The 16532-nt window shown below is 38.0% G+C and overlaps 1 protein-coding gene across 8 annotated transcripts in view; it reads left to right on the plus strand.

Annotated features, from left to right (window-relative positions):
• OSBPL1A (oxysterol binding protein like 1A) overlaps positions 1–16532 on the plus strand; it is a 227702-nt gene that overhangs the window by 147664 nt on the left and 63506 nt on the right. For all 8 annotated transcript variants that reach the window (XR_005362553.1, XM_038543635.1, XM_038543637.1 and 5 more), the window contains one exon: positions 11829–11985. Coding sequence is in view for 7 of the 8 variants with exons in the window: in XM_038543635.1 (XP_038399563.1) it covers positions 11829–11985 (157 nt within the window). In the remaining variant the exon portion in view is untranslated. The remainder of the gene's footprint in view (positions 1–11828; positions 11986–16532) is intronic.

Raw genomic sequence — 16532 nt, forward strand, 5'->3', positions numbered from 1 at the left:
GCCACCAGAGACATGTCTTGCTGTGGCCTAGATCAAAGAGGTTGCTGCCTGTTTTCTCCTCTAGGATTTTGATAGTTTTCTGTCTCACAGATGTTCATTCATTTTGAATTTATTTTTTGTATGCTGTAAGGAAGTGGTCCAGTTTAATTCTGCATGTGGCTATCCAGGTTTCCTAACACCGTTTGTTGAAGAGACTTCCTTTTTCCATTGGATATACTTTCCTGCTTTGTCAAAGATGAGTTGACCATATAGTTGTGAGTCCATTTCTGGATTCTCTATTCTGTTCCATTGATCTATGTGACTGTTTTTGTGCAGTACTATACTGTCTTGATGATTACAGTTTTATAATACAGCTTGAAGTCTGGGATTGTGATGCCTCCCGCTTTTCTTTTTCAACATTACTTTGGCTATTCAGGGTCTTTTCTAGTTACATACAAATTTTAGGATTATTTGTTCTAGCTCTGTGAAAAATGCTGGTGTTATTTTGATGGAATTGCATTGATTGTGTAGATTGCTTTGGGTAGTATAGACATTTTGACAATATTTGTTCTTCCAATCCATGAGTATAGGATGTTTTTTCTTTGTGTCATCTTGAGTTTCTTCCATAAGTGTTCTATAGTTTTCAGCGTACAGACTTTTTACCTCTTTGGTTAGCTTTATTTCTAGGTGTCTCATGGTTTTAGATGCAGTTGGAATAGGATCAATTCCTTGATTTCTCTTTCTCCTGCTTCATTATTGGTATATAGAAATGCAGCAGATTTCTGTACGTTGATTTTATCTCAACCTACAGAAACTTCAACTTTGCTGAATTCATGAATCAGTTCTACTAGTTTTTGGTGAAGTCTTTTGGGTTTTCTACACAGTATCATGTTGTCTGTGAAGAGTGAAAGTTTGACTTCTTGCCAATTTGGATAGCTTTTATTTCTTTTTGTTGTCTGATTGCTTAGGCTAGGATTCCAGTACTATATTAAACAACAGTGGTGAGAGTGGACATCTGTGTCATGTTCCTGACCATAGAGGAAAAGCTCTCGGTTTTTTCCCAATGAGGATGAAATTAGCTGTGGGTCTTTCATATATGGCCTTTATGAAGTCGAGGTATATTCCTTCCATACCTGCTTTCTTGAGGGTTTCTATCAAGAAAGAATGCTGTATTTTGTCAAATGCTTTTTCTGCATCTATTGAGAAGATCTTCTCATATGGTTCTTAGCCTTTCTTTTATTAATTTGATGTATCATGTTGGTTGCTTTGTAGATATTGAACCACCCCTGAAGCCGAGGAATAAATCCCACTTGATCATAGTGAATAGTCCTTTTAATGTATGGTGGGATTCCATTAGCTAGTATCTTACTGAGAATTTTTACATCCATGTTCATCAGAAATACTGGTCTGTAATTCTCCTTTTAGTGGGGTCTGTGTCTGGTTTTGGAATGAAGGTAATGCTAGCCTTGTGGAATGAATTTGGAGGTTATCATTCCATTTCTATTGTTTGGAACAGTTTTAGAAGAGTAACTATTAATTTTTCTTTAAAAAATTGGTAGAGTTCCCCTGAGAAGCCATCCGGCCCTGGACTCTTGTTTGTTGAGAGATTTCTGATAACTACTTCAAATTTTTCGCTGGTTATGGGTCTGTTGAAATTTTCTATTTCTTCCTGTTTCAGTTTTGGTAATTTATGTTTCTAAGAATTTATCCGTTTCTTCCAGATTGCCCAATTTGTTGGCATATAATTGGTCATAATAATTGTTTGTATTTCTGTAGTGTTGGTTGTGATCTCTCCCCTTTCAGTTCGTGATTTTATTTATTTTGAGTCCCTTCTCATTTTGATAAATCTGGCTAGGGGTTTATCAGTTTTGTTAATTCTTTCAAAGAATCAGCTCCCAGTCTCGTTGATCTGTTCTATTTTTTTTTTTTTTTTGATTTCTATATCCTTTATTTCTGCTCTGCTCTTGATTTTTTCTCTTCTGGTTTTAGGCTTTATTTGCTGTTCTTTTCCAGCTTCTTTAGATTTAAGGTTAGGTTGTGTACTTGAGATTTTTCTTGCTTCTTGAGGAAGGCCTGAATTGCTATGTAGTTCCCTCTTGTGACCTCCTTTGCTGCGTCCCAAAGGTTTTGGACTGTCATGTTTTCATTTTCATTTGCTTCCATGTATTTTTTTTATTTCTTTTTTAATTTCCTGGTTAACCCATTCATAATTTTAAAAGGATATTCTTTAACCTCCCTTGTGGACTTCCCAAATTTTTTCTTGTGACTTCAAGTTTCATAGCGTTGTGGCCTGAAAATATGCATAGTGTGATCTCAGACCTTTGCTTTTCATTATCTCCTTTGACTAGAACTGTCTTACCCCAGATATCTACAGTACTTGCTCCCTCACTTCCTTCTTATTCAGAAAGATCCTCACCCAACAATGTTTATCCCCTCCCCCCCCCTTTTTTTGCCCTTAAAAAAAAAAAGCACCTTTCACATAGTATTCATTTGTTTGTTGATCTCCTACAATTAGAATGTATGCTCCTCAGTCAGGACAGGATTTTGTTTAGTTAACTGTTGTATTCCCCCCTGCCCCAGGATGGTGCTAGACGAAGAAAGGGGTGCTCAACAAATATTTGTTGAATAAGTAATGAGTTCTGCCAGATGGTATGTCAGGAGGGTTACAGAAATTCAGAGGAGAGTCTGCTAACTGCTTGAGAAAGTTGGGCAAGGCATCACGTTCAAAGAGTGTTTTGAAGAGTGAGTAAGGAGTTCTTCAGACAGATATGACGGGATAGAATATCTTTATGGAAGAGGACAATACATGCAAAGATAAAGAAAAATAGTTTTCAAAACCCCATGAAATACGGTAAGGCCAAAGCAGAGATGAGTGATTAGGGTGCTGAGAAGTAGTGACAGGATGAAGCCAAGAAGGTAATTTAGGACCAGCTAGTAATGAGTCTTATGATAAGTTTGTGCTCAAGAATTTGAATTTTAGAGACGCCTGGTGGCTCAGTGGTTTAGTGGCTGTCTTTGGCCCAGGGCGTCAACCCAGAATCCCAGGATCAAGTCCCATATCAGGCTCCCTTCATGGAGCCTGCTTCTCCCTCTGCCTGTATCTCTGCCTCTCTCTCTCTCTCTCTCTCTCTGTCTCTCTCTGGGTCTCTCATGAATAAATAAAATCTTTTAAAAAGAAAAAGAACTTGAATTTTAGGTGGTGGTGGGGAGCCAACAGACATAATTATTAGAGGGGCATCTGATTAGTGTTTTATAAAGATTCATATTTTTCTGAAGTAAATATTAGAGAATTCTTATAATTACATTATACTAAGAATTGGGAGTTCAAAGAAAATAAGACCTGGTCTCTACTCAGGAGTTCACATTTTAGTAGAGTATTTGTGTTATAGGAGTAAAGATTGATTCTAGGTCCTGGTGTCCTAGATAAGAAATGACAAATTTGAATAAAAGCAATTTAAGTGAGAATGGAAAGTTTCAGTTCTTTTTCTCTTTATTCTTTCATGAACACATATCTTTGACCTTTGCTTAGGGGTCAGGAGCTTCCTCAGGGAAGCCTGGTGGACTTTCTTGACTTGATCAGATCCCCACTCGCAGGCTCTCTGCAATATTTTCCCATGTTGAAATTTTGTACAATTATTTGGTTTTTGTCAGCCTGTCCATCAACCAGATCATACATTCCGTGAGGAACTCTGCATCCCTAGCAGCTAGCACAGAGTCTGGCATGCATTAGGAATTCAAATATTTGAGTGAATGGAATTTTGACACCTATTTTTAAGGCCAAAATAACTGAACTTGAAGAGTACGTAGTTGGTTGTGGAGGAGAAGGATATATTTAGGATTCCCATCTCTTTTGGCACCATGCTTTGTCCCCTTCTACATACATCCCTTGTCTTGGTGAATGTATCACCATCTTCCCACTGTGAAAACTACAAATGTGTAAGTTGTCTTTTACACCTTTGCTCACCCCTCTGGTAAACTGAGGCACTGTCAGGTAGGACTGCAGTTCTCCTTAGGACTCCAGAGACTAGGGTGGTACACATCTAACAGGTTTGGCTGCTACTAGTCTTTGTCTCTGACCAGCCATCCCTCCTGTGGCATGTTGTCAGGTATGGGAGGCTGAAAAGTGGCCCCCATGGAAAGGTTCACCTTCTAATCCTCAGAACCTATAACCTTTTTTTGGAAAAAAAAAAATATCTTGGCTGATGTAATTAAGGATTTTGAGATGAGGAGATGATCTTGGCTTATCTGAGTGGGACCTAAATGCCGGCAGCAGTATCCAGTAACAGAAAGCCAGAGGTGCTGTGAAGGCGGAGACAGGGACTAGAGTGAAGTGGCCACAGGCCCAGAGCTGGAAGACTTGAGGAATGTATTCTCCCCTAGTGCCCCCAGAGGGACAGTGGTCCTGCCAATACCAATACTCCCCTGGTGCTTTTGGTCCTAGGAAGGTGTTTGGATTTCTGGCCTCCAAAATTACAAAGAACTAAATTTTTGATGTTTTTAAGCCACCAAGTTTGTGGTGATTGTTAGTAATTGTTAGACTGGCCAAGGGAATCTGATAGATCAGAGCTGTCTGTAAAGTCTAAAACTGATCTCATTACTTCCTGAAAAAACATGCCCATTACTACAGGTTAAGTCCAAACTCTGTGATCTCATTCACTTTAAAGCTTCAGCTCTGATGATCACATCTTTTCCCTCCAGCCACCCTTCTCTCTAGCTATCCCAGGTATTCTTGGACACACACTTGTTCTTTCAGGCTTTAGGACTGTTTGCTGTTGTTCCCCTCACACCTATTTTTCTCTTTTTCGGCCTTAAACTGGCCTTTATCATTGCAGCTCAAATGTCATTTCTGCTTGGAAATGTACCCTGATTCTCTTAAAGTGACTTCTTCAACTGTTCCCACAAATGCTCTATATAAACATATGTTTACTTATGTGTCTTACTGATTGGAGTTTGAATACTTGGCGGAAATCAACCTTGTCTCCTTAATCTTCCTGCACTATTTTAGCAGCTAGTTCTTTACCTGGTGCGTAGTAGATACTTGGTAAACATTAATTTATTAAGTTGAAGTCACAAGAAAATAGTTTGTTTTATAACTATGGATTATTCTGTAACTGGTCTTCGTTCTAGAGTTATTTTCTTTGTAGAATGAATGCATATGTGACCTCCTCGAAAATAATTTTAAGACAAACTGGAAGCTCTGGATTTAATAGTGAAAGTAGAAGCTTGTAAGACTCCCAGTAGTTCACACACTGTGGTTTGTGGAAGTTCTTCATCTTCAATTACGTGTGCAGATTTTACAAGTTGTAGAAAACAGTAGATTTAGTTGCTTGGGGAACAGCCAATACCTTTAAGAAACTCTGTCCTGTGCAACACTATACCATTTGGTTGATTTTGACCTTGGACATCGTTCAGGGAGGATATGTCTAGAATGTCTCTCACTCTTGATGCTTGCTGCCAAGGTTCTGTTTCAAGCTTTTGTCACTTCCTTAGTAAGTTATTGTAGTAGCTTCTTGGCAGCCCCTTCTAGACTTATTCTGACTTCAGTTTATAATTCATTTTAAATGTGGTTGGTTTTTATTTTCTTTGTGTTCTTTATATTTACTATGTTATTTTTGAGTTTACACAATTGTCCCTTAAAGCGAAATTTAAATTTGGTGCGGGTATTTTAAGCTTGGGTTACTTTGGGTTACTATAGACATTTTTAGAATATGCCTGGTATGTGGGAGGCCAACAATAAAAGTATTAAATTGAATGTGTGTATCTCCTGACCATTTCCTGTTACCTTAAGTAAGAGGGGAAAGGTTATTTGGACCATATCCACAGTTCTTCCAGGTCTCACTCCTTTGTACTATTTGTTCTCAAGCTTGTTTTTTCAAAGGTCATGTAAAAAAAAAAAAAAAAGTTGATCAGGATAACATAAGAATTGTTGGCATGTTTACGCTAAACTTCATGACCTCTTTCAACCTTTTAATAGGAGGAAAACTCAAAATGTAGGATAGGGTTAATGATCCTCTTAATTCTGAGGGTTTTTTTTGTTTGTTTTGTTTTTTAAAGATTTTATTTATTGATTCATAGACACAGAGAGAAAGAGGCAGAGACACAGGCAGAGGGAGAAGCGGGCTCCATGCGGGGAGCCCGATGTGGGACTCGATCCCAGGTCCCCTGTGTCCCAGGTCACACCCCAGGCTGCAGGCGGCGCCAAACCGCTGCGCCACTGGGGCTGCCCCAATTCTGAGGTTTTTAAAAATACTTTATCAAGGTATGAGTGACCTACAAACAGCTGTACATATTTAATATATAAAATTGTGATGAGGAATGTTTAAAGTCACATTAATGCAGTCAAAGCCGTTGGTTTCCATGCTATTTGGATGAGAGTGAAGAAATTGTAAAGTGAAAGGAGATTGTGTTCAAAATAATTCTGAGTCCTAATGTGGACAGAGATTTCAAGATCTAGGCCTTTGGAGATTTGCCACATTAAAACAGACTTTCCATTAATACTGCTGTTTTCCTTGAGAAAATAATTAGGTGTAGTTTCTACTTTAAATACTTGTCTGTAGGCTAAAGAATTTATCTTGTAAAACATAGTCTTTGTTCTTCGGAGTATTTTTCTGACAATTTTTCTATAAAATTAATTATCAATTAAGCCACCATCCTTTTGTGACTAGGTAGGAATAAACAAAGAGCTACAAATAAGGCAACATGAAGTGTTCCCTTTCTCATCGTTACTTGGTGCTATACCAGTTTCCCTAGTTGCCCATCAAAAGTTCAGTAAATAATGTAGGGCTATTTCATAAATTACCTTACCCAGTTTCTCAGAGGTGATGAAGTATCCTGACAATTTGGGGCAGCCTTAGTTATTATAGAAGCACATATGTTTGTGAGGGAAAATGCTGTGGGAAATAGAATGGTGAAGGGCTAGCCCCGTCTGAAATCTAGCTGTATGTATTGCTCGAATACATATCTTTTGCTGCGTTTGGAAATGTGTCTGCTGAGCAGCCCTGGTGGCTCAGCTGTTTAGCGCCTGCCTTCAGCCCAGGGCGTGATCCTGGAGACCCGGGATCGAGTCCCACATTGGGCTCCCTACATGGGGCCTGCTTCTCCCTCTGCCTGTGTCTGCGCCCCTCTCTCTCTCACGAATAAATAAATAAAACCTTAAAAAAAAAAAAAAAAAAAAAGGAAATACGTCTGTAGAAAAATCAACCCGTCTTGCTTCTGTGTCGTTTTGATTTTCAGTGGCATTGAAGTGAGAGATAACAGGACCACAATAGACTTCATGCATCCAGATGATAGATCTTGGCTTGACAGGTTTTTGTGTGCTTATTTGTTTGAGTTTTGTTTTTTTTGTGTGTGTGTGTGTTTTTGTAGCAATGTACACATAACCTAAAACTTGGCATTTTTGCCATTTTTAAGTATCCAGTTGGGTGGCATTGAGTATATTCACATTGTTGCACAGCGGTTCCTGCCCCCCATCTCCACAGTTCTTAAGTCATCCCAGACTGAAAGTGAAACTCCCAACTTCGTACTCAGTAAAGACTCCTCATCTCCCGCCTGTGTTTCTTTTTAAAGCAGGAATATTGTGGCCTCTTGCTATTACCAGAGCTCTGTAACCACCACAATGTAGGCAGTAAGCACTCTCTCCAAGTGCTTTATGCTTTCCACCGAGATATTACTATCTTGCCCATGAGCATTGGATGATAGATAATGTCTGGTTCATTCGATAATTATATGTATGGGCAAAACTGAAAAACCTGAAGTTTTAAGATTGAGATTTAAGATCTCAGAAGTGCTTAGATTTATCACTGATGGATTAGTACAGGGAGATTTGAAAATTACTTCTTTGTCAGGCTTTACCTTGCTCAATGAACCTCCACAGTGGCTATGGCCTTTTCCATATTTAGCTAAACATGTTTGAATTTAAATCTATCTAAAACTAGGAGTCTCCATATGCACTGATGATCCACTGAAGACAGACTAGTGTGACTAATGCTACGAAGGCAGAGTCTTTTAAGAATGACTCCCTTTTGCCAATAAAGTAAGTCCCAAACTATTTCCCACTGTGTATATTAGACATCTCTGTTCATAGTATTAGAAGTAATGAGCTTTTGTTCTTAAGCACCTAGTTTTCATCTCAAGAGCACCATAAATTGTGTTACTGATCATGTTTCTTACTCTACCTTGCTCTACCTGGAATGCTCAGAGACAGGTCTGTGATTTACACCTCGTGGGTATACAGAACCTCCTGATACGCATTGGGATGCCACCCTGTTTCTTGCTTTATTTTATACTCTTGTCCCACTACCTGCCTGCCTTTTTATTCATCTTATATAGTCAGCTTTGCAAGCGACTCATAGATTCATTTCCATGCAACCGCTCCTACTACTATTCCTTTGTTATAGCTTCAGCTCCCATCTTTCCCAGTACTTCACTTCTGTGTTCTGCTGTTCTGTTTGCTTGGAAAAAGTCCTCTATTTTAACCCTCTCCCTGGCCCCCACTTTTACTTCTGTCACCTTACAGCTCAATCATCAGTCAGTCCTTTCCAGACACCTCATCCTTTACTCTGTAAAATGGCTGATCCCTCCGATGTGGCCTACTGTCCCCATTCTTCTTCTGTTATTTACCTAGAAAACTTTACTAAACTCAGGTGTTCACAGAACTGTCCACCTTTGCTAGACCCTGGGCCGGGACCAGATCTTACAGTTCTTTGACTCCCAGTGCCTGCACTTGCTAAGAATATGGGAGGAATGAATTAAGCAGTGTCAGATACTGTGGATGAGTTTGTAATTCTTTAAGAATTGAGAAAATGACCATTGGACTTTACAGTATTCAGGTCATTGGTGACCTTTGTTAGAGCCCTCCTAGGGGATGGGTGGGGATAGCCTGTTGTCTGTTGTAGAGAGGAAAGGAGGTTGGCAGGAAGGATTGAAGGAAGGCAGGGGTGGAAGAACTGGGAGAAAGGGAGTGGAGGAGAGAGAGGGAGAGGGGGAGTCAGGTTGTACAGCTGGCCATGGAGGGCGAGGGTCTGTGCTGCCATCTGATGGTGTATCTCTAGGGGCCACACTTGGCAGTCCTGTTAGCATGAATGAAGGTTGTAGGTCTTCAGCTTACGCTCACTAAATTGAAATCTTGTTTTGGAAAACATCTACTTCATAGACACTCTTAACTGCCTTACCTCTCGTTTGGTGTTTACTATGTATCTGCTTTTTGTTAAGGATTTTCTTTTTCGGTGAATATATGTCTTCTGATTTGTAGCTCTTAAACAGCCAACACATTGTCCTGTGCATAGTGCTGTGTAATAAATGCCTGAGGTTTTTTGCTTCAGTGCTTTCTGTTTTCATGACATCTGAATTATAAAGTACTAATAATGCATCTTAAATAATACTAACCAATACAGACACAGCTATTTTGTTTGACTCTTCAAATTCTTAATTTTTTTCATATGAAATAAATTTGAAAATGTAGGTGTGAAAAATCCACCCCCAACTCACTACCTAAGAGGACTCTTGTCATCTTTGATACAGGATTTGCTCAGACAGCTGCTTCTGAACGATACTCTTACCTCCACCTGAGTACCAGTCTCTTTTTGTAAAGATTTACCTGAAGCACCACCTCTCCCATAAGGTCTTTCCCGATACCCATCTCCTTAGCCCAGAAAATTGACTGATCCCCTTACTTCAGTGTGCCCTAGACAGACTTCTGTTATTTTACTGCTCCTCCTCTGTATGGTCCTTCTGAACCAGCCTGGTCTATCTTATGACTAAAGTTATTTTTTTCCTCTATCTTTTAGAGTTCCAAAATGGTAACTTGATTATTTTTGACTTCGTATTTTGCTAAAAGCATTTTTCTGTTTTATTGTTTTTGTAAGTATAATTTTAACAACTAATTTCACCTCAAGGGCAGCTGTCCTTTGTTATTGGCTATTCAGGTTATCTAATTTTTTTCAATAAAAAAATCATTGCTGCCTGCTAAAACTGACTATGAAAAACAAGTCTCTTCAAATTTATTATTAAAGTATCTGCTTCTTTGTTAAAAGGTATATGACTGAACAAAGGTATATTTTCAGAAATTCCAGTAAAATTATATTTACAGGAAAAAAATAACTTTACTGGCATTGAAAGACTTTAAATAATTTAACATCATCCAAAGAGTCCAGAATTCAGAACTCAAGATGTGCTGTCCAACCTGCAATTGTATTTGTCCAAAACTCACTATTGTGATGTTCCCTGACTTGCAGTGGTTCATCTTATGGTTTTTCTACTTTATGGTAATGTGAGAACTATATGCATTCAATAAAAACCATACTTCAAATTTTGTTTTTTTATTTTATTTTATTTTTATTTTTTTCATACTTCAAATTTTAAATATGGATCTTTTCTGGAGCTAGTGCTAGCCAAGAATAGGGAACCATGGCTCCCAGTCAGCCACGTAGTCACGAGAGTAAACAACCAATAGGCTGGCAAGTGTTCTATACCCAGACAACCATTTTGTTTTTCAGTACAGCATTCAGTAAATTACTTTATTATAAAATAGGCTTTGTGTCCGATGATTTTGCCTAACTGTTGGCTAATGTAAGTGAGCACATTTAAGGTAGGCTAGGCTGAGCTGTGATATTGGGCAGGTTGGATGTATAAATGCATTTTTGACATTTTATTTATTTTTTTACTTAATATTTTAAACTTACGATGAATTAATTGGGACGTAACCCCATTGTAAGTCAAGGAAGATCCATAATTAACCTAATGTGATAAAAATAAGATTCCTTAATGTTGACTAAGTTATAGAATGCTGCAGAGGGAAAAGAAGGCACTAAAAAATTTGGTTTCCTGAACAGTTTAGCTATAATATAAGCAGAGGGTCAATAAATTCATTTAAGGAAGTTTGCTTGAATGTCTGTCAGAGTGCTTCTCCAGAGCTGAGGACAGATGAGTGTCTGCTTAAGAGGGAAGTTAAAAGTTACCTTGAGTTTATATTTTAATAAAAATGTAGGCACAATTTAATTTTGGGGGGAGATTGCTGCATTGAACTGAAATCTATAGAACATGAAATGAGTCAGAAGACCTAGGTTCAAATCCTGGTTCGCCTAACTCAAAAACCATGAGCCCATCAGCACACTAGTTAACCCCATAAGTCTTGCAGTGCTGTCACCAGGCACCCTGGAAATGCTAAAAGGAGATGAATAATGTGATCATGCCTGAAAACTATAATGTGTTGTATAAAAATAAGTTGTCTTAGTATTCCCAAACAGGCAGATGGCTGTACCCTGAATACATAGCCAATTAGGAACGTGGTATTTCTATCCTAAAAATGCCTGCCTGATAATTGGATTTTATATGGACACTGAGCTTTAGCTCTTGAGCATTTAAATAATGTCATACCAGAAGAAGTATTTTTTGAAATATTTTAAAACTACCTTTGCTTTTGTGTCTATAGTATCAGATATAACTTAAACTTCCCTAAAGTATAGCCACTATAGCTTTTTCCTTATACGTGTATTTTAAAAAATGAATGCTTGGTTGGTAAGTTACACTTAAGATGCTTTAAAAGACAGTGTAAAAAGAGAAATGGAGCAGGGGGGGATTACCGAATGTGATTTCTTAAAGAATTGGGTAATCTTTGGAAATCTCTTGTAATATGTAAGATATTTAACAGTAAGTTTATATAAGCCTGTATCTGTTTCATAAATCCACCTTAGCCTTATTGGGTGCAGGTTCATTGAAATCCCCAAGGATGTGGTTAACGGATGGATTGTTGAAGGACAAAGTAGGCTGCTTAAGTTTCAAAGCCTAATGCATTGTTACTGCAGCCTCACACCCAAGTTCAGCTCATTGACTATGAACCTGCTCTGTCACAGAGTCCGAGTCCGAGTGGTCCCTGAGTAGACTGGAAGCAGTGACGGCGTGCTCCTTGGACGAGAAAGGAGAGCACTTGAGCAGTAGAAAACACAGAATGTCAGAAGGAAAAGATTGTGGTGGTGGAGATGCTCTCTCCAATGGCATCAAAAAACACAGGTAGGATAGTCTTTAATGGTTACTTACCATGGCTGACTTATAAAATACTTGCGGTTCATAAAGCAAAGCATGCCTTCTCTTTGTTTCTCCTCCCCTCTGTGTTAGACATTTATATTGCTGTTACCACCTCAGAGAAAGGATCTAGCTTACATATTTTGTTCATTTAAGAGAAGAACATCTGTACTTGTAGGAACAAAGCATAAAATTTGGTGTTAGCAACCATGGTTTCTGGGAACATAAATCCTTTGGTTGACGATTTAGATAGGCTCTTCAGAACTGCCCATTGCAATTGATGCTGGGCTCCTTTTTTCATCATACATCTTTTATGGCTCTGCCTCCCCGTGCTATTTTAGTTTCTCGACATTTGATCTTCTTGTTGGTTTTATAAAGAGGGAATGGTAATATTGCCTGCCTGTTGATACAATTTAGTTACATTTAAACAAAGACTTTTATTAAGACCCAGGGTTTGTTGAACAGATCCATTTTACACTGTCTAATAACATTAGTATCTTTTTATTCCCTTGATGATTTCATCCTAGAGATTGTCCCAAATTAATGAGACACAGCAGACGTCCCAGCTCTCCGGTTTCAGCATGAGTGTACAGACACAGTGGCATATGTGTCTGCTGGTATTCATAAGATATTTTACCAAATTATGGGTTAAGGACATATCCTGGGGTCATTATAAAAAGCACTTTGGCGATAAGAAGTTATTAACAGTTAATTTCTACAAGATAGTTTTTGTTTGTTTAGTATTTGTAGGTTGTGTAACTCTGACTTCATTTCTGTACCATGATTCTGGTCCCAGTTGGTCTTAATTATTGTTCTCCCAGGAAAAAAAATGTACATATCCTTTCTGATTTATGTGTATTTGCCCCTTACTAAGAAAAATGTCTTAATTTATGCCTATTTTGAAAACATTAGTGAGTTACAGGTAATGAACTAATTAAAACCAGAGTTTTATTTTGTTTGGTGAGAAGGGTGTCCTCTAAACATACTTTATGATGGAGGGTGCTGTTGCAGATTACGTGGCTAGCAGTGAGTGTCTTTCCCGATTGTCTTCTGCAGTTTCTGTCTGTTCTTTTGGGAGTCTGGAGCTAATAAGTTCTGAATAGGACATGAAATCCCTACCAGGAAACTGGGCAGGCCTACCAGTCTTACATCATGATGGTCTAGGGGGAGCACAGGTGAAATCTTTGGGTATGAGAAACTTACAAATAGCTGAAATAATAGTTAAAATAGCAAAAAGAGCCACTGTTCTTAGATGCCCTTCTATCTTAGGGCAGGAGAGACATTTTTCTGTTGCTTTTCAGGACTCAGGAGCCCTAGTATGTGTGCTTTCATCCTAACAGTAGTTACTGTGCAATTGACAGAAATGTATTATACTATATTGATATATTCTGTGTTGTGTCTTAGTCAAGCCCAGAATGGTAAAATGAGAAGAAAGTTAAGGTGAAATTGTTCAAAAATCAGGGCAGATCACTAAGAAAAACTACAAAGGAATGCAGCTAGTGACCTCACCAGAGAAGTTAAAAGTTAAAGTTAAAAAGATAAATGAGCTGCAACTTATTAAGCTTATAAATGTAATAAAATATTCTTTAGTTATTTAAAAGAAAAAAGGACAGTTTAGGAAATCGTCAGCAGTCAGATATATGAGAAAAACAACAGTTTCCTATTTTAAAAAGTAATTGTTATGGGGATTTTTTTAAAGCCCATCTTTTCCATAACCTTCTTTCTAATCAAATAAACAGAGCATATACCACAAATAATTTAAAGGTTTCCTTTCAGAATAGGAAAGTAAGTGGAGTATTCGATGTTACCAAATTCCTCTTGCCTGTGCCCTCAATTGCATTATACATAATCTGCATTTATATTGGGCAGTTATTAGGATAATATGAAGAACAATTTGAATCAGTAGTAATTTTGGTGATGCTTTTAGAAAAGCAGATATAGAGGCCCCTGCGTGGCTCAGCCAGTTAAGCATCCAGCTCTTGATTTTGGCTCAGATCATGATCCTCAGGGTCATGAGATGGATCCCCGGATTGGGCTCTGTGCTCAGTGCAGAATCTGCTTGTCCCTCTCCTGCTGCTCCTCCTGCTTGTGTTCTTTTCCTCTCAGATGGGTGGGGTGGGGAATAGAGGGGGAGGGTTGAATTGCTTTGCAGAAAATTAGCCTACTCCTTGCTACAGCCAGGATTATATTTACAGGGCTTCTTGTCATTGTGGCTCTGTCCCACAGGATCAGTTCTCTCCTCTTGGACTAAATTATGAAATGTATTCAGAGCTCTAATCTTTTAACCTGTTAGCAGTTTGACCCAAGTTTTTACATTTGATAAAAATGCTGATATTTATTATATTTATTTCATCCTGTCTCTGGATGTGCTATAAAAGATACTAATGTAGACTAGAGTGTGAAACATTGCATCTATGTTAGGATTCTGTAAATGTTATTTACTGTATCAATAGCATTAACAAAAGGAGAGAAATATAGCATCATCCTAATAGATACAAAGCAGGGCCACCTGAGTGGCTCAGTTGGTTGAGGATTGGACTTTGTGATTTCAGCTCAGGTCATGATCTCATCGGTTATGACATAGAGCCCCATGTTGGGCTCCATACTCACTATGGAGTCTGCTTGAGATTATCTCTCTCTGTTCTTCCCCCTGCTCACACTCTCTCCCTAAAAAATAAATTAAAAATCTTTAAGAAAAATAAGTCATTCGTGATTAATATCTTAGCAAACCACAAATAGAAGAGAACCTCTCTAATTAAAAGTTACAAGAAACAAATTATGAAATATTAAGCACAGTAATTATGATTATCAGGAAAAAGACAAGAATGCTGTCATTTTTGCTATTCAGCATTATTTGGAGGCTGTAATCAGAGATCTAACATACCTAGGAGATTTAGAAATAAACAGAACCATTAGTATCTACAGACATATTGTCAGAGGTGGTAAGGAAGTTTGGCAAGGTTGCTTTCACACAAAATCAGCTTCTTCCATTTCTGTGTACCATCAACAGACAAACTGCAGCTAAATCTGGGAGCATTAGTGTTGAACATACCAAGTCTCATACCTAGGAATAGATCTTAGCAAAAAATGTAATATTAAAACTTACTGAAAGACCTAAAGCTTATTAAGAAAGCAAATACATTGTCCTAAAGATGCTTTTGCCAAACTGATCTGCAAATTCAATGTAATTTTAATTAAAATCTCAATGCCCTTTTCCTTGGAAGTTGAAACATGGGGTTCTGAAATATATATTTAGGCACATATTTAGGCACACAGGGTTTTGAGGAGCCAAGATGCTGCTCAAGGACCAGATTGGGGGAAAGGAAGACATTTGTTCTACCACATGTCAAGACTGATTGTAAATCTTTAGTGCAGAATTGTCCTAGAGGCAGACTGACCTGTAGGATGAAAATAACAAGGTCCAAGACCGACCCACACATGTAGGAAACCTGATACACATAGTAGACCTTGCATAGCAGGTCAGCGAGAGGAAGAATGAATTGTTAGGTAAGTGATGCTGAGATAATCATTTAATGTGGACCCTCCAAAAAACCCAAAGGGGAAACATAACCTTCTTTCATATACACAAATATAAATAAGTTCTAGATGAACCAAACACTTAAATGTGAAAGAGCACAACTTAAAAACTTTTAGAAGGAAATACACAGTATCAACAGTTTTGATATAGGGAAGAAGGTCTTACGACAGAAATGTGATAGGGACTAAGTTTATATCTGATTCTAGTTAATGTACTTGTATTTATATTAACATATTTACTTGAATAAAGCCTTCTATTCTTTAGTAAATGTGGCTACAAATTACAAAGATTTATTTTGCTGAAATGGCAGATTACGACTCCAGATGATCATTTATTCTTTATTTACCCTCCGTGACTGCTTTAGAATTGAATTATTAGGTCACCAAATAACAGCTGTCTTCTGTTTAGAAGTCATACAAAGAATATGGTGTCAAGTTGAAGTCAAACCTAAAACAATAACTTCCAAGAAGTAAGATTATATTGAAAAAATGTTGTTAGTGATAAAAATTATTCAACTTTGAATACATCTAATCACTAGAATAAAACCATCTTGGTTTTGAAATCTCCCTGCAGATACAGGACAGATTATCTGCTTTCAGACTTGATTAGGTCAGGGCACAGAGTTAATAACAAGTCACTACCCCCACCCCAGATGTCCTCTGGTGCCCTGTGCAGAAAAAAAATATTCGTCTGTCAGGAAATGTTTGTGGTAGCTCCCTATTGTCATGTGGTGATCAGGGTCACGTTAGAGTCCAGATACATCTCTGATTTTCAAAAGACCCGGAGTTGTGGAAGAAAGCACAAGAGCCTGCCCAGAATTAACCAGATTTGTGGTAAGGCCAATGGGCTGGAGGGACCAGTGGTTCCAAGGACATGGTGAATCTACACTCTTAGCGTTCTCTTTACCTTAGAGTCCTTAACTTGCTCTGGAAAGGAGAGGACTGTAATTGTTTTTGTTTTGTTTTGTTTTGTTTTGTTGTTGTTGTTTTGTTTTTTG

This window comes from Canis lupus, chromosome 7, assembly GCF_011100685.1.
Source record: "Canis lupus familiaris isolate Mischka breed German Shepherd chromosome 7, alternate assembly UU_Cfam_GSD_1.0, whole genome shotgun sequence".
NCBI classification, from domain to species: Eukaryota; Metazoa; Chordata; class Mammalia; order Carnivora; family Canidae; genus Canis; species Canis lupus.